Genomic DNA, 24,816 nt, shown 5'->3' with positions numbered 1-24,816 from the left:
CTGCTTCCCTTCTCTAAATGCTAGTCCCAAAAGGGGCAGGAGTTTTTTTCCTCATTTGTTGCTGTGCTGCTGTGTCCTCAGTGCCTAGCACAGAGTCTGGCATACAGTAGGTGCTCAAGAAATGTTTTTCACATAGGCTCCTGTTTCGTTTGCACACACGCACGTTGAGATGCCAACGAAGGAGTCCTATATGGGGCTCTGCTGGTGTCTGGGGTCGGGAGAGAAATCACCCTGATACCCTTTCCCTCAAAGAGCCCTGCCCTCCGTGCATCACCTACGTGTGGGTGAGGATGCGGGCGAGTAGCTTTTCCCACCCAGCTTTTACTCCTCTATAGGATGACAGGGCTCGCACACAGCCGCTGCTGGTCCACTGTGACCTCTATCCTTTTGCCCCTTTGCCTTCTAGAAGGATTTGCCTCTGCCCCGGAAAAGCAGCAGGTGAGCTTTGGGAAGAGATGCGCAGGGCTGGGTGCCCCTTCTCGAGTCCGGGTGAGGGCGCCAGGCGCGCGCGCGGGCGGGGCCTGGAGCGCTGGTGGGCAGCAGCGCCCCCTCCCGGCGGGCGGCAGCGGCACGGCCCTCCCTTCCCCCGCCCTCCCCTGCCCGCTGCGGCTCCAGCCTCCGCCCCGCGCGCTTGCTCCCCGCGCCGCCGCCGCCACTGCCGCACCTGCCACCATGTCGCCGCCGCCGGGTCATGTCTGACTCTCTCTGGACAGCGCTTTCCAATTTCTCGATGCCCTCCTTCCCTGGTGGCAGTATGTTCCGTCGCACCAAGAGGTAGAACCCCATCCCTCAGACCCTGACCCGGCCCTCCCCACTAAAGCCGCCCCTCGGGCCGCTGCCGCAGGGCGGGGCCCGGGATGCTGCACCCGGTCCAGCTGCGCCAGAGGTGCCCGTGCGGCGCCTTCTGCAGGGGATGGGGCTGAATTGGGGGACAGTGCGGGCCGAGAATGGGGGCAATGTCCGCCGGAGAGGACCGCTGCGGGGGGAGGAGGCTGCGCCGGTTCGTTGGGGGGGGGGGGTTGCGGCGCCTTTGTCTGCTGGCGCTGCAGGCTCCGGCAACCCAGTGGGGGTAGGGGAAGAAGGGGAGGGTGGGGGACTTGGCACCCTCGGAACAATAGCCGCAGCCTGGCCTCCCCCCGCCCCCATGCCGCGTGTTCCTGGCCTCGCTAATGTGCTCAGTCACTGTGGCAGGGGTGAGGGGAATGGAGAGGCTGGGGGCTCCCTCTTCAGAATCTGGGATCCTGAGGCGCAGAAGGAAAGAGGGGGGGCTTTATCATAGCACACGCTACCCCCCACCAAGAACACAGCCTCATACGGAAAATAGTGACACAGAGCATCACGTAGGACATGATGTCACACACATATACACATTACAGCCCTAGTGGCCCAGATACACCCTGAAGGCATCACGCATACAGTGGCCGTAGGTCAGAGTCATGTCCAGACACACAGGGGCACCTCCAGCGTCACACACAGGTGAGCAACCTCACGGGTCCAGTGTTGTGTACACCTAGGAAGACGTCACGTGCATGATGATACGCACCACACGATTATGGCATCCAAGATGCACACAGACACATGTATGGCAATAGCATCTATGTACCCAACAATGTCACAGCACATGATGTCACCTCAGCGTGTCACATGCAGTGTTACACAGGTGTCGGGCTAAATGACACAGGGAATCTTGCGGAGACGGAGAGACACACAATAGCATACGGTATCACATGGAAGACTCACGTAGGGAACGTCACACGCGGTGGCAGGCTCAAACATGCCCATTATCACCGGGTGTGAAACTCATACACAGTAGAGGCCACACATGGACACACATGGGGAGTGTCACACACATACACAAGGGCAGTACACATGTAGCAGAAACCATGCACACACGAGCTAGAGCGCACAATGGCACATCTAGTCATGGACAAGTGGCATTACACGCTATTTCACACAGACACACCAGGTACAGGTTGTATCACATTAGATAAACCCAATCCAGTGCTGAACTCACACACTGGGCGCCACACGTGGCTACACACAGAGGATCTCACACACAGCCCCAAAGACACACATACACTCAGTATCCCCAGTGGTGTCACAAAGGTAACATGTCTATCATTCCATGACTGACACTGTACCCCATATGGTCACACATGATGCACACCGGTTCATTTGCACACCCATGCCTCACGCACATCCCTTCCCATACACAGTCCCTCCTAGGCCTCCATCACCCCCTCCTCTGAGCAATCCTCTGGGGGCACGTCCAAGCACACACAGATGGGAGACGGACGGGGATCTGAGGCGGGAAGGTGTCTGGTCGGGCGCACAAACTCACTGGGCTGCGGCCCGGCCTGGTCCCCTTGCCTCGCCTTCCCCGCAGCTGCCGCACCAGTAACCGGAAAAGCCTCATCCTGACCAGCACTTCGCCCACGCTGCCGCGACCCCACTCCCCACTGCCTGGACACCTGGGTGAGACACAGGTGGTGGGTGTGGACCAGACTCGAGGAGGCGTGCCCACAGGCTGGGGGCGTGTCCATGCGGCAGGACTGGGCGGGGACTGAACAGAGGAGGACCCGGATTGGGCAGAGGGCGGGACCATCCTTGCGTGGCCGTGGTCATTCGGCTGAAGGGGCATTTGTAGGCGGAGGCCCAGGCGGGGCAAGATTGTAAGGAGGATGGGGTTGAAGGGAGGAACCATACCTGAGGAGCGGGGCCATCGCAGATGAAGACACAATCCGCCTGGAGAGGGGCTGGGCTGACTCGATAACCATGACAGCTTAGAGAGGCGGGGCTACAGCTAAAGGGGCGTGGCCCACTCATACGTGGGTGGGCCTAGACTAAACAGGGGAAGAGCTGCTGTTTGCAACCCGCTTCGAGGATTGAGAGGCCTGGTGGGATTGCCTCCCATACCAAGTTTAAGATTCCCGTCTTTCCGCTACAGGTAGCAGTCCCCTGGACAGCCCTCGCAACTTCTCCCCCAACACCCCCGCCCACTTCTCGTTTGCCTCCTCCCGAAGGTGAGTCCCTCTCCCCAGGGCCCTAGAACCCTGGCCGGACCCTCCCCAACCACCGTCTGGGCCGCCATCTGTTCCCCTCCTAATTGCACCTGAGCCGGGGCCTGAGGGACCCGCAGAGTACCCCAACGTCCCAGCGGGAATCAGCGCCAGGCCTTAGGGGCGGGGCCTGCGAGAAGGCGGGGCCAACCGCCTATCCGGAATCAGAGGAGGAGTGGGACTTCCTCTGCGGTGGAGGGAAAGCGCGTGCGCCCTGAGCCCAGGGTCTCAGTCTCCCCAGCCTCTAGCTCCAGGCCAGGCGTTGCCATAGCAACAGGACAGGGAGCGGAGATGAAGTGCGCAAGCGCAGACTGCATGCTGTCCATTGAGGGACTCCTGGTCTCCAACGTGAGAAGGGGCACCGAAGGGCTATTTCTCGAAGTCCCAGGAGGGGCAATCTTAGGTTTCCCTACGGGGATCTTTGAGAGTTTCTAGAACGTCGCTAATGAATTTTCTTGGGGCCTTTAGCGAAATTGGGGGAGGCAGAGAGATTCCTTTAATGTGTTTTGGAGAAATTTCTGGGAGTCACTAGGATGTTTGGGCGGGGCTCTTTTTCTCTGAACTTTATTCATTCTAAAAACGTTATCTGAACACGTGGTGTGATCTGGGAGCTGAGCATAAGGGGTGAATGACACCCTGTCTCTGTCCTCGGGGTTGAGTTGGGTGGCGGGCCAGAGAACCTGGATCACTGCAAAGGCTGGTGCAGACTGTCGTGTGGAAGTCGCGCAGGACTGTGGGGACAGAGGATGCCTCCCTAGGGTGGGTGCGGAAAGATGCCCTTGGCTATGAAATTCAGCCGAAGGCTCTAGGGAGCCAGAAAAGGGCTCTAAGATCGGACCTGATGTGGTCGCTTGCGTGATGGGTGGGATTAGGAGGGCACTGCCCGCAGGGAGGCTAGTGCATGGACTGTGTCCCTGGGATATGCAATCTGTGTGCCGATGTGGATGTCTGAATGTGGGTTTGTGACATTGTGAATGTGTGAGGCAGCCCCGCCTACACATATGTCCCCCGGGGGGGGGGAGTGTGCATCAGTTTGCAAGTGTGACCCTGGCTGAAGGTATACCTGTGCATTTGTAAATGTGTGTGAATGTGGGAGAGGGCATGCCCTTCCAAGTATGTCTCGGTGTGAGTGTGCAATCTGGTGGGAGTGTGAATGAATGTGTGGCTGTGTGGGAGTTTGAATGTGTGACTGAGTGCGTGAGCGTTCTCGAATGTGTCTGGGTGAACGTGGAAGAGTCGAATGTGTGTGAGGGAGTGTGTATCTTGGTTTCGGTGTGAGTACTCCATCTCTAAGCGTCTGTGTTTACGTGTGAGTGTATGTCGGTTTTTGCATGTGTGATTGTGTGTCCGTGTAGGGAAGTGTGAGATTTGGGTCCGTGTATGGGACAGTGAATGTGTGTGTTTGTGAACTTTTGGGATTCCTCTGGACTGACTACCTTGAGTGGGCTCTTTCTGCTCCCCACCCCCCACCCTGGGGCTCGCTCTGGGGGCTAGTTTGGTGTGAGGATGACAGCATAGGAGGATCATCACAACGAGCAGAGGGGACCGATCTTTGCTTCAGGTCCCTGGTGGCTGGCTGGAAGACTTCCTCTTTACCTCCGTGGCTAGAGCATGGGTGTACCCGCCAGCCCCTACCCTAGTGGTGGTCAGTAGCTCCCCTCACACCCTGAGGAGTGGGGGGGGCAGTGGGGCCCAGCAGCCTCTGAGCGTGTCGCTGGGTTCCAGGGCGGATGGACGCCGTTGGTCTCTGGCTTCGCTTCCTTCCTCTGGCTATGGCACCAACACACCCAGTTCCACCGTCTCGGTGAGTTGGCAGGTGGGCGAGTGGGTGGGAGCTGTGGGGGAGGGGGGGCTCGCCCAGGCCAGCAGTTGAGTTGGCCTTAATGAGGGTTTCCAAGGTATCACGTCCATGTATTGGCAAGTTACAGGTCCCCTTGAAAGCTCTGTTCTCCACCCTCAACATATCTTCTTGGGAGTCCTGCCTCCCGCTGACTTATTTTACAGATAATGGTATTAAGGCTCATGGGTTGAGCCATTTGCCAAGGGCCTCAGCTGGCCAGGGCCAGCACACCCTTCCCCCAGAGTGCACTTGCTCAACTACTGCAATACCCGTCTATCTCTCCACCTGCCCCCCCCCCTTTTCTGTCTGTGTCTCTGGTCACTCATCCATCCATTGGTATGATGTTCAGCACACATTTATCATGTGACTGTCATATGGTGGGTGGGCTCTATAAGCCAGGCCAGGATCCAAGGATTCATGAAGCCCTCACAAGGGGAGACAGACCAGTGAGAAGACATTCGCAACACAGGGTGATGGAGCTCTTATGGGAGTGGCACCAGGTGAGGTGATAGCTGTAGGGAGCACCTGACTCAGCTGTGGGAGGGTCAAGGTAGGCTTCCTGGAAGAGGTGGAATTGAAGCCAAGACAAAGGATCAGCAAGAGTTGGCAGGTGGAGGAAGGAAAAAAGGGGTGTTTCGGGAAGGGGACCAGGGAACAGCATGTGCAAACTCCCAGAGGCAACAGAGGACTTGTTGCATTTGAAAGTTGAAAATAGGCTCAAGTGGCTGGAGCTTTGGGGCAGAAGTGGAGGGACAGGGGTGAGGTAGGCAGTGACCTTGGTCATGCTGGGGCTTCTCAACTGGGCCAGGAAGGTGGGTCTTATTCTAAATGTGATGGGAAGACATACAAAGGCTTTTTTTTTTTTTTTTTTGGCTTTAAATTAAATTTTACGAAAATTTCAGCCTGAGCTCTTTGAAATTGTGGTTTTCTAGACCATATGTTATGTGCATTAAAAAATTGTTTTAATAGGTACTCATGGGTAGAGAGGGAGTGATGTCATGTTTCAAAAGATCCTTCTGCCTCCAGAATCGAGTGGATATTTTTGTGTTTCCTCACTGATATCTGTGGGCCGGTGTTTGCCCTACTGTATGCTAGGCCCTGACTAGGCACCAAGCAGAGCCAAGTCTCTGCCCTCCAAGAGCAGGCAGCAATAAAGATTAAAGAGATAGTAAGTCAGGAGATAAATGCAGCAAAAAGAAACAAGATAAGGCAGGGATGGGGGTGAGGGGACATGTCTTCAGAGGGGTGAATGTCACCTACAGGGGTGACATTTAAGCAAAGATGTATAGGAGGAGTGATCTGTAGTGGGTATGCTCCTGGCAGAGGGAACAGTCATGCAAAGGCCCTGAGGCAGGAGTGTTCCTGGCTTGTTCAAGGACCATCAAGGGGGCCTGTGCAGCTGGAACAGAGTCAATGACAGGGAGAGCGGGTGGAGGTGATGGCGGGGAGGCAGCACCAGATCTTGCTGGATGTGTGGCTCTTGGGGAGGACTTCAGGATCCATACTGAGTAAGGTGGGAGCCATGGAGGGTTCTGAACAGAGGACCGATGTGACTTGATTCAGGTCTTAACGGGCTCCCGCTGGCCACATCTGTGTGAGTGTCACAGTTCTCATCTGTGTCTGTCCCCGTCCCCCCTGTCTATCTCTGGGAGTCCCAGCCTGGACCCTGGGATCCAAGGATCATAAGCCAGGTCCTGATCCCTATCCTACCCAGTGGCCCAGGAGTCCCAGCCCAGGGTCACGAGCTGTGGGGGGACGGCGGTGGCTCTGACCTTGGCCCCGCTCCTCCCCCCAGTCTTCCTGCTCCTCCCAGGAGCGCCTGCACCAGCTGCCCTTCCAGCCCACCGTGGATGAGCTCCACTTCCTCTCCAAACACTTCGGCAGCACCGAGAGCATCACGGACGAGGATGGTGGCCGCCGCTCTCCTGCGGTGCGGCCCCGCTCTCGGAGCCTCAGGTGGGTAGATAACCTCCCCCAACCCCAAGCTGACGTTCTGGGGGCTGGGGGTTGTGTAGGTGAGACCCCTGCCCACGCGATTAAACTTGTCGCAACACGATAGGTGAGGTTTTACGGGGGAGCGGAGTGGGGTGGGGGATAGGATCTAACGCCTGGCTGCTTTCGGAGCGAGGGGGCCCGAGACAGGGTGGGCTTTTCTCCCCGCAGCCCCGGGCGCTCCCCCTCTTCCTACGACAACGAGATCGTGATGATGAACCATGTCTACAAGGAGAGGTTCCCGAAGGTGAGGAGGGGCGGGGGGCGGCCGCGGGAGGCGCGGGCGGCGGGAGCCCTCGCTTGCCTTAGCTCCGCGCGCCCCCTGGTGGCCGGCGCGCGCAGCGCAGGCTCCCGGCGGCCACAGCCCCGCACCGGCCACCCCGGCCTCTGTCCCCCTCGCAGGCCACCGCGCAGATGGAGGAGAAGCTGCGCGACTTCGCCCGCGCCTACGAACCTGACAGCGTGCTGCCGCTGGCCGACGGCGTGCTCAGCTTCATCCACCACCAGATCATCGAGCTGGCCCGCGACTGCCTGACCAAGTCCCGCGACGGCCTCATCACCACCGTGTACTTCTATGAGTTGCAGGAGAACTTGGAGAAGCTGCTGCAGGATGTGAGTGTGCGAGGCGGGGGTAGACGGGGTGGGGAGGGCAGGGGTGGCCTCGGTCAGGCCCGACGCCTTCCTTCACCCCGCTTCCGTTCAGAGGGTGCCTCCCGTGTGCCGTGGAGCTTCAGGGGTGGGAGAGAAAGACGTGGTCCCCGGTAGAAGGACGTGGCGCTCGTCTGGGTCTGACGGGGAAGGCAGGGACTTAATCAACCTCACCTCCTTCAGGTCTCTACTCAAATACCACCATCTCAGGTGCCATCTCGACCCCCTTATGTAAAATCTCAACCTCCGCCCAAACCCGCCACCCACTGTCTCTTTTAGTTTTCTCCTTAGCACTTAGCACCTTCCGTCCTCCTGTGTATTTTTGTTTATCTTATTTCTTTTTTTTTTTTAATGTTTTATTTATTTCTAGGAGAGAGAGAGACAGCGTGAGCAGGGGAGGGTCAGAGAGAGAGGGAGTCACAGACTCTGAAACAGGCTCCAGGCTCTGAGCTGGCAGTCAGCACAGAGCCCGACGCGGGGCTCGAACCCACGAACCGCGAGATCATGACCTGAGCGAAAGTCGGACGCTTAACCGACTAAGCCCCCCGGGCGCCCCTGTTTATCTTATTTCTTGTCTCACTTACTCAAATGTCATCCAAGAGTGGATGATGAGGTTGTCTGTTCACTGTTGCCTCCCTGGTGCCTGGCGGTGTCCGGCACACAGCAGGTGATCAACAAATTTTGGTTCCGGGGCTGAATGAATGAAAGTAAACAAGATGATACCCCCATTGAACTCAATGATCGTCAGTAGTATTTATTAAGCAACTACTGTGTGCGGGAGCAGTGGGAACCCAACAGTGAACAAACTAGAGAAATATTCCTGCCCTCTTGGGGCTGATATTCTAATTATCCAGGAAACATGGAAACAGACAGATCAAGGAATTTTGTGATTTCACCTGATGCTTAGGGCTATGAAGCAAATAGAACGGGGCAATCAGATGCAGTGTCAGGGATTCCCTTGTTAGGTCCGGAAGGCCTCCCCAGAGGAGGTGACATTGAAATTGGTACAAGAATAATGAGGCAGTGACAGTTATGTTCTCATATGCCTGGGGGGAATGTGTGCTGAGCACATGCAAAGGCCCTGAGGTGAGAAGGCAGTCTGAGAAATTCTAGGAGCACAGAAGCCAACTGACTGTACTGTCTTGAGGGAATGAAGCTGGATAAAGGCATAAAGACCAGAATATGGGGGTTCAGGCTCCAGGCTCCCACTCAGGCCCGAAGGGCAGTACACTGGCATCATTATGGGCGTCATCATCAGATCTGGTTTGCGTCTGGATTCTGCCACTGGGTTCCTAGGAGTTGAGAGCATAGACTCCAAACAGCCTGGATTCGCATCCAGCTCACCACTTACCGTGGAACCTTTACCAAGTCCCTTAACCTCTCTGTGCCTCAGTCCTGCTATAAAAAGGGAATTTTTGCTCGTTCATTAATTCCACAAACATTTATTAAGCACCTATTCCGGGCCTCCCACTGGCCTAGAAGCTGGAGAATTCCCTGGAAATAAAACAAACAAAAGTTCCTGCCCTCAGGAAGCTGACATTCTAATAAGGAGAGTCAGAAGATGAATAAAAAGCTTCAGGGCTGGGACTGGGTGAGGCGAGTAGTTCATCTTTTTTCCCATCAGGATAGTCAAGTAATTATTGGCAAAATTGAAAAGTGGGCATAGTAAAACTTAACATGATTTTGAGTATTTTATTTATAATCAAACCAGAATTTGTTAGAATTTTACTTTTCTGGTTTTAATCATAATGTTTTCATTAAAGCTGTTAATCGCTGGACAAACATAGAAAGATTGCCACACACTTTCTCCCTTTTGCTTCAAGCCCCACGATGGCTCTGGACAGCCCTACTGGGTCGTGTCCTCGCAAAATAAATTTTGTCATTTTGCTTACCATGGATTTTTTTTGCATGCTTTTTGCAAATACTGCATTAAAATATTAGTTATCTTAGGGGCACCTGGGTGGCTTAGTCGGTTAAGCGTTTGACTTTCGCTTAGGTCATGATCTCGCAGTTCGTGGGTTCGAGCCCCGTGTCAGGCTCTGTGCTGACTGCCAGCTCAGAGCCTGGAGCCTGTTTCAGTCTGTGACTCCCTCTCTCTCTGACCCTCCCCTGCTCACGCTGTCTCTCTCTCTCTCCTAGAAATAAACAAAATATTAAAAAAAAAAAAAAAGAAAGGGATTCATAGGATAGAAAGCAGGAAAAGCAGAGTACAGTCATTTATGATGATTGAGAGCGCAGCTGAGAGGTGGGGTGCGATTTTAGATTGGGATCAGAGGAGACCTCTGTGAGGAGGTGACCATGGAGCAGAGGCCTGAAGGAGCAGAAGTAGGTAGCCACGCAGGGTCCAGAGGGGAGAGCACGCCCAGCAGAGGGATTCTAACTTGGCCTGGAAAATAGGCTGTTTTGAAGATGAATTGAATGAGAAAAGGTTTGAGAACAGCACTGGCTACCATCATCGTCATTCTTTTTACCGTGTGGCCCAAGCCTCAGTTTTCTCACCCGTAAAATGGGACAACAGCACAGTGTGTACCCAGTGGGGTTGGGAGAGGCGCCTGGCTGCAGCAGGGTGCCTGCGAACCCCACCCCCGCTGTCCCCGCTGCCCCAGGCCTATGAACGCTCGGAGAGCATGGAGGTAGCCTTCGTCACTCAGCTGGTCAAGAAGCTGCTCATTATCATCTCGCGCCCCGCGAGGCTGCTGGAGTGCCTGGTGAGGGGACCGGGCATGGGTGGGGGGATGTGGGGGGGGAGAGTGGGAGGGGGAGGGCTGGAGCCCACCCTGAGCCTGCTGCCGCCCTGCCTCAGGAATTCAACCCCGAGGAGTTCTACCACTTGCTGGAGGCGGCGGAGGGCCACGCCAAGGAAGGCCACCTGGTCAAGACTGACATCCCCCGCTACATTATCCGGCAGCTGGGCCTCACCCGTGACCCCTTTCCAGGTGCTGGCTGGTGGGCGCAGGGGGCTGGGGTGAAGCCACCGGACCCCAGCCCCCGCTCACACTCAGTCCCTCCCTAGACGTGGTGCATCTGGAGGAACAGGACAGCGGTGGCTCTAATACACCAGAGCAGGATGACCTCTCGGAGGTAAGGCCAGGAGGGCCAGCTGTTCCGGCAGGAGAGGACAGGGCTCGTCCCCAGGCTCTCTGCCCTCAGGCCGGGTGGATCTCTTGGTCCCCCGGTCCGAGCCTCAGTTTGCCCCTCTGTGAGATGGATTAATAATAGCCTTTCCTCCATGGGCCTTTTTTCACATACACATAATACACACCATGTACACATGGTACGTAAGACGTACTATTTTGACCATTCATTTTAAAATGAACAATTCAGTGGGTTTTAATGTGAGGCATCACCTGTATCTAGTTCTGGAATGTTTTCATTACCCCCAAAGGGAACCATGTACCCATTAAGCAATTACTGCCCCCTCACCCTTCCCCCTGGCCCTTGGCAACCTCTGAGTTCCAACTCTATAGGTCTGCCCATTCTAGATGTTTCATGTCAATTTCCTAGTTGGCATAAATGTATATTTCATATACATTTCTGGATATTTCATATAAACCTACTTTTACTCTGTGGCCTTTTGTGTCTGGCATAACGTTTTCAAGGTTCATCCATGTCGTAACGTGAATCAGTGCTCCATCCCTTTTCATGGCTGCATAATATTCCATTGTGTCTTCCATACTTGTTTATGCTTTGTCTCTTGATGGACATCTGCGTTGTTCCCATCTTTTGACTCCTGTACAAAGTGCTGCCGTGAACAACAGTTCGTACAGCTCTTTCAGGTCTTGTGGGTGTTTACCCAGGTGCAGAACTGCTAGTCCTATGGGGACTGTGAGGAGCCCGCACGGGGTTCTGAGTAGGTTGGATGTCTCTCTGTGTTAACTGCTTTGACGTAGTGAAAATTGCTGTGATCCCCCCTCTAGGCCAGCCGCTCCGGGGGCTGACTGCTCTGCTGGCCACACACGCGCTTTCTCTCAACTATGCAGTGTTTTTTAAAAATTTGAAGCAAAATCTAGAAATGAGAAGATTTTGACTCAAAGCCTGGGTTTGGACCTTCTTTTGACAAATTGGAAGTTTTCGTAACACCATGGTGGAGCCAGCTGGCGCCAAGTGGGAGCTGTCTTAGGATATGGGGTACTTCCCCCCCCAGTCATGCATGGCACCCGCCCACCTGCCTGGGCCCCAAAGGCATTTGAATTTGTAATCTTTGTTTTAAATTGTGTCTACGAATTCACACACATAACACACATACATCTTTCCTTATATATATATTGAACAGAATCTCACCATATATGCCATTTGTTTAATTTTTTGAATAGGTAATGGAATGACATCACTCAAAACTCTATAACTCTAGGGGCGCTTGGGTGGCTCAGTCAGTTAAGCATCCGACTTCGGCTCAGGTCATGATCACACAGTTTGTGGGTTTGAGCCCCGTGTCGGGCTCTGTGCTGACGGCTAGCTCAGAGCCTGGAGCCTGCTTCGGATTCTGTGTCTCCCTCTCCCTCTGACCCTCCCATGCTCACGCTGTTTCTCTCTCTCTCTCAGAAATAAATAAAACATTTTAAAACAATTTAAAAAACTCTAAAACTCTAAAAAGATATTTATCCTTAATTGTTGTTTGTAGGATTCTACCTATTCCATTCAATCAGACTTGTTAATTGAGTGATCCAGATCTTCCAACTTCCTATTCTTGCTTTCTCTCTCTTTTTTTTTTTTTTTTGCCTAGTTACTCTAATAGTTTCTTTGTTAAATCCTTGTTTTTGGCAATTTCTTCTTACACTTCTGTCCATTTTTGTGTCAGATGTTTTTAGGCTACATTCTTAGGGGCATTCAAATTTAATATTTTCCTATCACACATTTCTGTGTAATGCGTATGGGGTAGATCTCTTTATCCCAAAGAAAAATAAACAATTTGACAATAAACTATTTGTAAAAAAAAAAAAAAAAAAAAGAAAAATAAACAAAATTTTCAAAAAAGGTGTACAGTGAAATATCTTACACCCGCTCTTGTCCCCCCCATTGACCTATATCCCCCAAATATTAGTTTATGTATTACTGAGCACCCCCCAGATATGATTGGATAGCTCTGTTTTGCCAGAAAGCATACAGTACATATGGTTTCTTGATTTTCCCCCCACTTAATAAAGTACTTAATCAGTGTAGTGAGAGATTCCTCATTCTTTTTTTTTTTTAATTTTTAATGTTTATTTATTTTTGAGAGAGAGAGAGAGCACACATGTGGGGAGGGGCAGAGAGAGAGGGAAACACAGAATCTGAAGCAGGCTCTGAGCTGTCAGCATAGAGCCCGACGTAGGGCTTGAACCCATGAACCATGAGATCATGACCTGAGCCGAAGTCGGACACCCAACCGACTGAGCCACCCAGGCGCCCCAAGATTCCTCATTCTTTTCAACAGTGGCCCTGCATTCCTCTACACAGATGCCTCTCATGTGTTTATTTAACCAGTTTCCTAAAGGCAAACATACAGGTTGTTTCCAGTCTTGCAATGAGCGAGATAATACATATGTGATTTTTCACATGCGTGTCTGTAGCAATAATTCAAAAATGAAATTACTGGATCAAAGGGAACATGCATTTACAATTCTTTTATGTCAGAGTACCTTCCGTGGAGGCTGTACCATTTTACACACCCAGTAGGAAGGTATAAAAGTACCTGTTCCTCCACAGCTTTACCCAGAACGTGTCAGCCGTTTGGATTTTTTTTTTTTTTTTGGCCAATCTGCTAGGTGAAAAATTGTACCTTGGGGTAGTTATAATTTGCCCTCTGCCACTATATGTGAGGTTCAGCATCTTTTCATATGGTTAAGAGCTCTAATTGTAGTTTGCATATCTTGTCTGTATTTTCTCTTCCATGGGTGGGTTGTTTGTTATTGATTTCTGGAAGCTCTTTGTATATGAAGGTGATTATTTCATAGGCTTCTTTCCTAGTGGAAAAAAACATTAGGAATATGGCTTCAGAGTCAGCATTGGGTTCAAGTCCTGACTTTGTTACTCCTTCATTGTGGCACTTGAGGAAGGATCCATCCACCCCCCTCCCTGTGCCTCAGATTCCTCGGTGTAGAGTGGAATCATAAGATTCCAGTCACATGACGATGGTGGTGGTGGTCTCCACTTTCCCCCTGCAGGGTCGCAGTGCCACCACCAAGGCTAAGAAACCACCTGGAGAGAATGACTTCGAGACCATCAAGCTCATAAGCAATGGGGCCTATGGGTGAGCCACCCGGGGCTCTGGCGGGGGGAGGGTGGCGGAGGCCGGGTGTCTCGGAGGTGATGGCCGGTCCTCGCTCTCTCCCCCTGCAGCGCTGTCTACCTGGTGCGGCACCGCGAGACCAGGCAGCGCTTCGCGATGAAGAAGATCAATAAGCAGAACCTGATCTTGCGTAACCAGATCCAGCAGGCCTTCGTGGAGCGGGACATCCTCACCTTCGCTGAGAACCCGTTTGTGGTCGGCATGTTCTGCTCCTTCGAGACCCGGCGCCACCTCTGCATGGTCATGGAATATGTGGAAGGTGTGGCTGCCTACGGGACTGAAGGGAAGATGGGGGGATGCGCGCTGGTCACGCTTGCTCAGTGGCTGAGACTCTGTTACCTAATTGGCTATCCACGTGTATGTTTATCTACCTATTTAGCTATCCAGCCATTGATTATCCATCTCATCTATTTATATATATCTAGCCATCTAGTGGTTTATCCATCTGTTTTCATTTCATTTAGTGTAGGTACATCCATCCAGTTACCTATCCATCCATCTATCCTCTCTTCATTTGCTAAGCCATCAGGTTTTCCATCCATGCATCCATGTACCATCTCTTCATCCACTACCCATCCATCTATCCATCCATCCATCCATCCACTCATCTATCCATTTATGTGTCCATCCATCCATCCATCCATCCATCCATCCATCCATCCATCCACCTATCTGTCCAATCTGTCCATCTGTCCATCTATCCATCTATCCATCCACCCATCCACTCATCTATCCATTTATCTATCCATCCATCCATCCACCCATCCATCCATCCATCCATCTGTCCATCCCTCTGTCCATCTGTCCATCCATCCATCCACTCATCTATCCATGTATCTATCCATCCATCCATCTGTCTGTCCGTCCATCCATCCATCCGTCTGCCCACCCACCCATCCATCCATCCATCCATCCATCCATCCATCCATCCATCCATCCATCCATCCATCCAATCTATCCATCCATCTATCCATCCATCCATCCATCTATACATCTATCTATCCATCCGTCCATCCATCCCATTCATACACCCATTTTATTATCCATCTGTTTGTCTATCCATATATCTGATATCCATTATATCTATTTTAAAAAATTAATAGAGTTCATTTTTTAGAGAATATTAGCTTTACAGAAAAATTGACTGGAAAGTACACTGAGTTCCCACATAAACCCCTTCCCTCACAGTTTCCTCTATGATTTACATGTTCTACTCTCCTGTGGCACATTTGTTGCAACTGAACCAATATGGATTCATGACTATTAACAAAGTCCCTAATTCATACTAGGGTTCACTCTTTGCCTTGCACATGTATTTTCATGTATCCATCTTTTTATATATCTAGCCATTCATTCACCCATCCATCTATTCACCTACCATTTATCCAACACTCATTCATACACCAATACTTATGTGTCTATTTATTAACCCATCATCCATCCACCTATTTACTATCTATATTTTTATTGATCCATCCACAACTCTATTCTAGCAACCATCTTATCCTAACTGGCTATCTCCTTCCGTTCTTCCACAATTTATCCATCCGTTTATCCACCCATCTATTTACTCTCTGTCCACCCAACCACCAATGTATTTTTTATCTGTTTATTCCATCCATCCCTGTTTATATTCACCCAAATATTAATCTATCCATTGCCTGAAACACACATACCGTGGTTATTAGACACATACATGGTCTCATGGAGCTACACTGTGCTGGCCCCAAGCCTTAGTCAACCATCCATTTACCCAACAGATGTCCCCACTTCATTTTCCTCATGTCACATGCTGCACTAGGCGCTGGTGGCACATTGGGGACCCAGACAGACACACCTCTCCCCCATGGAGGTTACATTCTGGTCTTTGCAGATGGACAATAAACAAGCAAAACATGACAGAGGAGACCAGGTGATTTCGTATAGTGAGGATGGCATCAAGGACCATAAGGCTCAAAGACGCAAGAGCCTCTCTGAGGCCTGCACTGTGCCCTAGAAGAGGAAACCCAAGCACAGAGTCTCTTACGTGAGAAGGTGTCTGGATTTGGAGGAGCAGTGAGGTGGTCAGTGAAGTGGAGTCAAGTGCGCAAGCCACAGGGAGAGGAGCCAGCAGGGTCTTGCAGAGCCCAAATGGCACTGGATTCTCTTGCAAGTGCAATAGGCATCGGCTACAAGGTCTTAAGCAGAGCTCACATGATCTGATTTATGTTTTAAGACTCTCCATGTAGCTGCTGCAGTGAGAGCAGAGCCAAGGAGACGGAGATGGAGCTGACTGTACAAGTTTAAGGTCATGTGCCACCTGAGTGTGGTCCTGCCCCAAAGTCTAGGTTGAACATCAGTCCAGCTTGGTTCTCAGCACAAGTGTGTGTCCGGATTCACTGGGGTTGTGGCCAAATGCAGATCCCTGGGACCCAGCCTCAGGGAGTCTGATTTGTCAGCTTCTGACACCCAGCTAAATCTTGTTCAAGCTGAAAGAAAGAAAGAAAGAAAGAAAGAAAGAAAGAAAGAAAGAAAGAAAGAAAGAAAGAAAGAAAGAAAGAAAGAAGGAAGGAAGGAAGGAAGGAAGGAAGGAAGGAAGGAAGGAAGGAAGGAAGGAAGGAAGGAAGGAAGGAAGGAAGGAAGGAAGTTGTTGACTTGTAATTTAAAAAAAATGCCACCTTTAGGAACGGCTGTATCTGGGTGCCCAAACCATGGCATCAGGAGTCTTTTCATCTCTTAACTGAGTGCTCCCATGTGTAAACTTCCCTGTAGACAGGTTCTGAGAGAGCAGAGTGGCTATCCACCAGATCCCAGTTTACATCCTGTGAGTTTGGAGGTCTTTGTGAAAATAGGAGGGAAAGGCTGAGGGCTGACTCCCTGAAGAACTTGGGCTCCACATTGGTCCAGCTGCTGCACCTGGAAGAAACCTGGCCTTTGTAAGACGAAGGAGGAATGGATCTTAGGAGACCAAAATACGAATGCTGTGTACAGTCAATCTGGCGGGGGCCAGGAACCTACATTTTAAGGCCCCAGACCCTCACGATTCAGACTCCAGGAAATTAAGAGCCATACGCTTCCAGATTCAGTCAATAAGCAGGCAGGCTTGGGGTGCCTGGCTGGCTCAGCTGGAAGAGTATGTGACCTCTGATCTCAGGGTCAGGAGTTCGAGCCCCGTGTTGGGTGTAGAAATTAGTTAAAAATAAAATCTTCCAAAAGAAAAAAGAAAAAAAGCAGCCAGGCGTCTGTCCTGACCAGATCTCACCTCCACCATCACCTCCTTGCACAACCCAACCTCTCTCTGAGTCTCAGTCCCCTCCTGTGTGAAACCAGGAGATCATAGTAACTTTGGAGGATGGCTTCAAGAGGAGGAGAGAAGCCTGGTAGAGGGCACCCCCCCCATGTGATCCGGGGACAGCCAGGCCCCTCTCTGAGCCTCAGTCTTTCTTAGCTGTGAAATGGGAGCCCTGTGAGGGGAGGACTTGGTGCTTACCGTGCACGTTGAGGGCTCAGCTCTAGGCTGAGGGTGCCTCCCTCCTCACACGGGCCAACCCCTTCCCCTACAGGCGGGGACTGCGCCACCCTGCTGAAGAACATCGGGGCGCTGCCCGTGGAGATGGCGCGCATGTACTTTGCCGAGACGGTGCTGGCGCTGGAATATTTGCACAACTACGGCATCGTGCACCGCGACCTCAAGCCTGACAAGTGAGCCTTGCTTGGCCTTTCCCATCGCTTCCTCCCTGCCCCTCGGGAAGCCCCGGTGTGGGAGGGCCAGGAGTGGACACGGGCCTCACCTCTGAGACCCCACCCCCCCTCCCCCCACCCACTGCAGCCTACTCATCACTTCTATGGGACACATCAAGCTCACGGATTTTGGCCTCTCCAAGATGGGGCTCATGAGCCTCACCACCAACCTGTATGAAGGCCACATTGAGAAGGACGCCCGGGAATTCCTGGACAAACAGGTGTGTGTGCGGGCATGGGGGTCACCGTGGGTGGCGTGACCCGACAGCACTGCGGGGCCCAGGGCCTGGTGGGGGGCTCGGCTCTCCCTCGAGGCCCCTCCTGCGGCCGGGGCGCAGGCTGACGCCCTGCCCCCAGGTGTGTGGGACCCCAGAGTACATCGCACCCGAGGTCATCCTGCGCCAGGGCTACGGCAAGCCGGTGGACTGGTGGGCCATGGGCATCATTCTCTATGAGTTCCTGGTGGGCTGCGTACCCTTCTTTGGAGACACCCCCGAAGAACTCTTTGGACAGGTCATCAGCGGTGCGTGCCTCCGGGGTGGGCAGGCGGGGGGGGGGGCCAGCCCAAGACCTTGTAGACTCCAGAAGCGACCCCCAGCCCCGCCTTTTCTGCAGATGATATCCTGTGGCCGGAGGGGGACGAGGCTCTGCCCTCAGATGCCCAGCTCCTGATATCCAGCCTCCTGCAGACCAACCCCCTGGTCCGGCTTGGGGCAGGTGAGGGGTCTGCTTTCCAGAGAAACTGAGGGCTGGGGGCCACGGTCAGGGAGCAGGACTCCCAGGGCTGTCTGCTGGGCCGGCCTTCAGCCCCTCTGGACTCCCTCCCTCCCTACTCCCCGTGCTCCCTTCCCAGGCGGTGCCTTTGAGGTGAAGCAGCACAGTTTCTTTCGAGACCTGGACTGGACAGGACTGCTGAGGCAGAAGGCCGAGTTCATCCCGCACCTGGAGTCCGAGGACGACACCAGCTACTTCGACAGTGAGCAGGGGGGCGCCTGGGTGGCTTAGTCGGTTAAGCATCCGACTTTCGCTTGGGTCATGATCTCGCGGTTCGTGGGTTCGAGCCCCGCGTCGGGCTCTGTGCTGACTGCCAGCTCAGAGCCTGGAGCCTGTTTCAGATCTGTGACTCCCTCTCTCTCTGACCCTCCCCTGCTCACGCTCTCTCTCTCTCTCTCTCCTAGAAATAAATAAAACATTAAAAAAAAAAAAAGACAGTGAGCAGGGACAGGGGGCGGGATCCGGGGAGAGGGCCTGGGCTGGGACCTCAGCTGGGTAGAGGACCTCCCGAAGGAGAGGGGCTGAGGTTGTGGTGGGGGTGGGGATTGCTGGGAGGCGTGGCCTGGCGTAGAGGCGGGGCTCAGCCTGAGAAGAGGGTAAGAAAAGAGGCCGGGGTAGGACTGGAGCCTGGACTGGGCGGAGTTCTCAAGTCGGGCCTGCTCCCGGGCCTGGTCCAGTGGGCCGTGCTAGGACCCGGAATGAGGCAGGGCCTGGGCTGGCCCGGGGCGGAGTCGGGGTTGAAGGTGGCGTCTGGAGGTGTGGCTTCTCTGGAGCCTCGGAGGGTGGGGCTGGGACCCACTTGGGGGAGGGGCCTGAGTCCGAGCCGAGAAAGGGGCGGGGCCCCGCAGGCCCGTTCCCGCGGGGGGTGGGATCTGAGGAGTGGACCCTTGCCTGCGGTTATGGCCCACCCCCCAATCCTCAGCCCGCTCAGACAGGTATCATCACGTGAACTCCTATGATGAGGATGACACCACGGAAGAGGAGCCCGTCGAAATTCGCCAGTTCTCGTCCTGCTCGCCGCGCTTCAGCAAGGTGGGCTGGGGGTGGGTGAGGCCCGCAGGGGCCGGGGGCCCCAGGTCTCGAGCCGGGGAAGCTACTGGGGGGCTAAGAGCTCCGGGAGTGACAAGGCTTTCCGTGGAGGCAGCATGGGGGTCTTGGGACTGCCCTGTGGCCTCCAGTAGAATCTAACGGGAACCGAAAGAGGCCCACGGTGGGGCCGGGCTAGTTCTGAATGGGGCGGGGTCAGGACCTGGGGCCGGAGAGAATGAGCAGTGGGGACCGGGGCAAGGCTGAGCACGATCTCGCTTTGAGAGCAGCGTGTAAGGGGGTGCAGGCCTAGCCTGGGCGAGAGTAGACTTCGCTGGGTGAAGCCTGGGGAAGGGGGGGGCAAGCAGGAGAGCATATTCTTGAGGGCATGGGCCGGGCAGGGCCTAACCGGAGTGGGGCCTGAGTTGAAGAATTGTAGGTGGTTGGGGTACTTCCCAGAATTGGGCGGAGCCCGGCCGTGGGAAGGTGGAGCGTAGTTCGGGCGGGTCCAGGAGCGGGAAGCGGATTGGTCCGAGAGCGAAGGCGGGACCTGGAGCCGGGCTTGCCTCCCACCACCACGCGCCCGCCCTTTCAGGTGTACAGCAGTATGGAGCAACTGTCGCAGCACGAGCCCAAGACCCCCGTGGCGGCAGCGGGGCCCGGCAAGCGGGAGCCCAGCGCTAAGGGCCCAGAGGACAAGGCGGCCGGCAAGCGGGAGGGCCTGGGAGGCCTGACCCTGCGCGAGAAGACCTGGAGAGGGGGCTCCCCGGAGATGTAAGCAGGGACAAGAACGGGTCTGGGGGCGGGGCCCCAAGGGGCGTGTCTCCTCTGACCCTCCACCCCTTCCAGCAGCAAGCGTTTCTCTGCTTCGGAGGCCAGCTTCCTGGAAGGCGAGGCCAGTCCCCCACTGGGCGCGCGCCGCCGTTTCTCTGCGCTGCTAGAGCCCAGCCGCTTCAGCGCCCCTCAAGAGGACGAGGATGAGGCCCGGTTGCGCAGGCCTCCCCGGCCCAGCTCCGACCCCCCAGTCTCGCTGGAAGCGCGGGCCCCCAAAGAGGCAGCTCAAGGGGATGGCACCCCCAGCGCTGGGGACCCCGAGGCCAGTGAGTGCCCCCTTCCGCTGCCCTCCCCAATTCCCCAGTGACCATATATGGAGCATTCAATGGGCGTGGTGCTGTTTGTGCAAGATCTCACCCATTCTTCACACTCTAACCTGGGATTCTCATCAATATGGGGAACACCTCGTGTTCCATTCTCAGTCAACAAACCTATTTGAGCACTTCTCTGTATCAGGAGCTGTGCTAAATGGATATGTTACCTGCTTTCATGAAACTCACAAGTAAGAGAGAGAAGCGGGAAGAGCACTTTGGGCAGAGGGAACGGCATGCAGAAGTCCTGGCCTTGGACTGACCCCTAACCCACCTGTTCTGTTGCAGCTGACCGCCCACGCCCAGGTGACCTCTGTCCACCCTCGAAGGATGGGGACTCATCAGGCCCTAGGGCCACAAATGACCTGGTTCTGCGCCGGGCGCGGCACCAGCAGCTGTCAGGAGACCCTGCAGTAGAGAAGAGACCTTCCCGAACTGGGGGCAAAGTCATCAAGTCGGCCTCTGCCACTGCTTTGTCCGTCATGATTCCTGCAGGTGACCCCGAGTTCCACATATCAGGGGAGGGGCTGTCTCCATTTGTGCCAGGATAGGCCAATGAAAACACTGTATTTCCCCTGTCCACAATGATTGGCTCTGGGATGGACCAATGAGAACCCCAGGTCTTTGACTTGGGAGAAAGCAGATACAGGGAGAGATGTGTCTTGTTGCCCCCGATCTCTGACAATGGCTCTGTGTCTGCAGTGGAGCCCCATGGAAGCTCACCCCTGGCTAGCCCCATGTCGCCACGATCTCTCTCCTCTAACCCATCCTCACGGGACTCCTCACCCAGCCGGGACTACTCGCCGGCCGTTAGTGGGCTCCGCTCCCCCATCACCATCCAACGCTCTGGCAAGAAGTACGGCTTCACACTGCGTGCCATTCGCGTCTACATGGGAGACTCGGATGTCTACAGCGTCCATCACATTGTCTGGGTGAGCACTCATGCTTGGAGTCTATGTCCCAAGGTGAGGGGTGGGTGGGTAGAGAGAAGTGTCCCCCCTCCTCCGGGATGAGGGACAGCTCAGACTGTAGAAACAGGTAGCCTGGTAAGAGTCCTCTGTGACCAGTACTCTCACTTCCCTTTCTGAGCCTCAGTTTCTTCATCTGTAAATTGGGAAGAATAATTCCTATTTCATAAGGTGTTTTGAGGATTGTTGTGCACGCAGAGTTAGGTGTCTGGTACAGAGGTTCAGAGAACTTTCTTTGTGACCAATCTTGTGACTCTACCCCTGTGGGGTGTCCTGTCCCCAGCACGTGGAGGAGGGGGGCCCAGCCCAGGAAGCAGGGCTTTGTGCTGGTGACCTCATCACCCACGTGAACGGAGAGCCTGTGCATGGCATGGTGCATCCTGAGGTGGTCGAGCTGATCCTTAAGGTGAGTGCAAGGGAAGGAGCACCCTGCCGGGAAGGTTGGGGAAGGTTCGAGAGATCCTGGGGATCTGGAGCTGCCTGAGCAGCCTCCAGCACAGCACTTCCCCCTTTCGAATCCCTAGAGTGGCAATAAGGTAGCCGTGACTACAACACCCTTCGAAAATACCTCCATTCGCATTGGCCCTGCACGGCGCAGCAGCTACAAAGCCAAAATGGCCAGGAGGAACAAGCGGCCCTCTGCCAAGGAGGGCCAGGAGAGGTGAGTGGGGCCAAATGCAGTGGGCAGGTCTCTAAACAGCAGGCCAAGGAAACACGTGCGCGCGCGCGAGCAGTGGGCGGGGCTACAGTGGGAGGTGGTGAGGACCTGAGAAGGGAAGTGCCCAGGAAAAGTGGCCGGTCAAGGCCATGGATCAAACACAAGAAGGCAGAGAAAGAAGAGCTGGGAAAGTGGGAGAAGCCAGGAAAGGAAGCTGTGCCAGGTTTCTAGGCTGGGAAGAAAACCTATGGGGGTGTATTGGAAGGTGGGCAGCGCCAACACTTGTCAACTAAAGAGGGTACTGTCTAGAAGATGGTCCTGACGGCTGGGAGGGCTAGAAGAAGAGATTTCTAGGTGAAATGAGCACGCTAGGCAAGACTGGGCCAATTGAAGTAATTTCTTCCTTTATCGGTGGGAGGAGCTAGGAGAGGCGGGTGGGGCCAGGAGACTGTTGGGTTTTGATCAGTGGGTTTGTCCGGGACGGGTCGTTGAGGGGGGATTCGAGTGAAGAGCCAGACAAAATTAAGTCCGGTGAATTTCTTCCAGCCCTGTGAGGAGGGTTGTAGCTGGAGACGGAGGAGCTATGGAGGTGGGCGGGGCCAGAAAAAATTGGTTTTGATGAGTGGTTTTCCAGCTTGGGATGGGAGCGTCCTGGAAGGAATGGGTGGAGCCTGAGGTGGGAGGAGCCAAACAGGACTGGCGGTTAGAGAGGTTCTTTTGGTTTTGATAGGTGGGTTCAGGCCGGAAAGGGAGGGGCCAGGAAGGGTGGGCGGTCCCCAGAGGCGATGGTGCGGGCCTAAAGTGGGAGAAGCCTGGAGTTCTGGGATTCGGTGAAGGGTAGGTGGCCCCCTCTTTGTCCCCCAGCAAGAAGCGCAGCTCCCTCTTCCGCAAGATCACAAAGCAGTCAAACCTGCTGCACACTAGCCGCTCGCTGTCGTCGCTGAATCGGTCGCTATCGTCGAGCGACAGCCTCCCGGGCTCGCCCACGCACGGGCTGCCTGCTCGCTCGCCTACCCACAGCTACCGCTCCACGCCCGACTCCGCCTACCTAGGTACGCTCTGCGCCTGCGCGCGGCGGGCCAGGCGGCAAAGGGTGGCGGGGCTGTGCCCTGGCGGTACCTTCGCGCGCTACAGCCCCTCTCCCCCGTCCCCAGGCGCCTCCTCCCAGAGCAGCTCGCCGGCCTCGAGCACGCCCAACTCGCCAGCGTCGTCGGCGTCGCACCACATCCGACCCAGCACGCTGCACGGCCTGTCGCCGAAATTGCACCGGCAGTACCGCTCCGCCCGCTGCAAGTCGGCCGGCAACATCCCGCTGTCGCCGCTGGCGCACACGCCGTCCCCGACACAGGCGTCGCCGCCGCCGCTGCCGGGCCACACGGTGGGCAGCTCGCACACGACGCAGAGCTTCCCTGCGAAGCTGCACTCGTCGCCGCCGGTGGTGCGGCCGCGCCCCAAGAGTGCGGAGCCCCCGCGCTCGCCTCTCCTCAAACGCGTGCAGTCGGCGGAGAAGCTGGGAGCCTCGCTGGGCGCCGACAAGAAGGGCGCACTGCGCAAACACAGCCTAGAGGTGGGCCACCCGGATTTCCGCAAGGACTTTCATGGCGAGCTGGCGCTACATAGCCTCGCCGAATCTGACGGCGAGACGCCCCCTGTCGAAGGTCCTGGCGCACCCAGGCAGGTCGCCGTTCGTCGCCTGGGCCGCCAGGAGTCGCCCCTGAGCTTGGGCGCGGACCCGCTGCTGCCCGAAGGCGCCCCCCGGCCGCCGGCGTCCAGTAAGGAGAAGGAGTCCCCGGGGGGTGCCGAGGCCTGCACCCCACCCCGTGCGACGACCCCCGGGGGCCGGACCCTGGAGCGGGATGCCAGCGGCACACGGCACCAGAGCGTGCAGACAGAGGATGGAGCTGGTGGGGCGGCCAGGGCTGTGGCAAAGGCCGCGCTGAGCCCGGTGCAGGAGCACGAGACCGGCAGGCGCAGCAGCTCGGGTGAGGCGGGCACCCCCCCGGTGCCAATTGTTGTGGAGCCTATGCGTCCCGGGGCCAAGGCCGGGACGCCCCAGCCTCCTGGCGCAGACTCCAAGGGGTTGCAGGAATCGGCTCCCCTGGCACGTCTTGCACCTGAGGCCCCCAGGGGCCGGGAGTGCTGGGTGCTGGAGGTGGTGGAGGAGCGGACCACGCTGAGCGGGCCTCGCTCCAAGCCCACCTCCCCCAAACTCTCTCCAGATCCCCAGACCCCCTCTGTAGCCTCCACAAAGAATGTGCCCAGCAGTGCAGGGCCCCCAGCCCCGCCCGCTTCCCTCCTGGTCCCAGCCACCAAGCCTGAGGTGGGGCTGACCTCGCGGTGCCCTGCGGAAGCTATACCCCCAGCAGGCCTGACTAAAAAAGGTGCACCCTGCCCCACGCCTCCAGGCCCATAGCCCAGGCGGCCGCTGGCTCTGCTCTGTACAGCCACCTGTATACATATGTACACATATAAATAAAGTGTGTCTGTGCTGTGTGAGCTTTCTGGGGCTCACCCCACCTCCCCTGGCGGGGCATCGCATCGTGTTTTAGCCCCCTTGCCTGTGTGCGTCTTCAGGGGTGGAACGCCAGGCCTGGTTACCAAAGAGGAGAGGTGAGCCCTCGGTGGACCCTTCCTCGTGGTCTCACTCTGGGTCTCACTTATGCGCCAGCTGTCCCTAGGCCTTCAGGGAAAGAAGGGCTGCAATGCTGCTTGGAGGCC

At 55.3% G+C, this 24,816-nt stretch overlaps 1 protein-coding gene and 1 long non-coding RNA gene across 3 annotated transcripts; one reads left to right on the top strand and one right to left on the bottom strand.

The window, feature by feature from the left end:
• The first annotated feature begins 660 nt into the window (after positions 1–660).
• Positions 661–24,646, top strand: MAST1 (microtubule associated serine/threonine kinase 1). 2 transcript variants are annotated; one of them, XM_039252250.1, is made up of 26 exons: positions 661–774; positions 2,387–2,475; positions 2,948–3,023; positions 4,785–4,863; positions 6,695–6,855; positions 7,063–7,138; positions 7,294–7,503; positions 10,146–10,247; positions 10,343–10,475; positions 10,553–10,620; positions 13,683–13,768; positions 13,858–14,066; positions 17,350–17,488; positions 17,616–17,748; positions 17,885–18,050; positions 18,143–18,244; positions 18,381–18,503; positions 19,224–19,333; positions 19,923–20,101; positions 20,180–20,427; positions 20,761–20,967; positions 21,175–21,404; positions 21,724–21,846; positions 21,965–22,101; positions 22,963–23,150; positions 23,253–24,646. In XM_039252250.1, the coding sequence occupies exons 1-26, from the start codon at positions 692–694 to the stop codon at positions 24,509–24,511; spliced, it is 4,716 nt and encodes a 1,571-aa protein (XP_039108181.1). In that variant the 5' UTR covers positions 661–691; the 3' UTR covers positions 24,512–24,646. The 2 variants fall into 2 exon arrangements, with proteins under 2 accessions (XP_039108181.1, XP_039108180.1); XM_039252249.1 differs by having other exon boundaries at positions 20,177–20,427.
• On the bottom strand, positions 12,942–16,592 carry LOC120245299. The gene is made up of 3 exons (XR_005531752.1): positions 16,465–16,592; positions 13,981–14,084; positions 12,942–13,481 (listed from the first exon to the last, which is right to left on the bottom strand). It is a non-coding gene; the product is annotated as an uncharacterized LOC120245299 (long non-coding RNA).
• Positions 24,647–24,816: the final 170 nt, after the last annotated feature.

This window comes from Hyaena hyaena, unplaced genomic scaffold, assembly GCF_003009895.1.
Source record: "Hyaena hyaena isolate Hyena2069 unplaced genomic scaffold, ASM300989v1 scaffold_414, whole genome shotgun sequence".
Taxonomy (NCBI): domain Eukaryota; kingdom Metazoa; phylum Chordata; class Mammalia; order Carnivora; family Hyaenidae; genus Hyaena; species Hyaena hyaena.
This window is presented reverse-complemented; position numbering and strand designations above follow the sequence as displayed.

Excerpts from the sequence above, each read along its gene's own strand:
- MAST1 (XM_039252249.1), top strand. The coding sequence starts at position 692 with ATGTCTGACTCTCTCTGGACAGCGCTTTCCAATTTCTCGATGCCCTCC. Across the intron at positions 18,504-19,223 it reads CGACACCAGCTACTTCGACA|CCCGCTCAGACAGGTATCAT; the intron begins GTGAGCAGGGGG and ends CCCAATCCTCAG. Across the intron at positions 23,151-23,252 it reads GCCCGACTCCGCCTACCTAG|GCGCCTCCTCCCAGAGCAGC; the intron begins GTACGCTCTGCG and ends CCCCGTCCCCAG.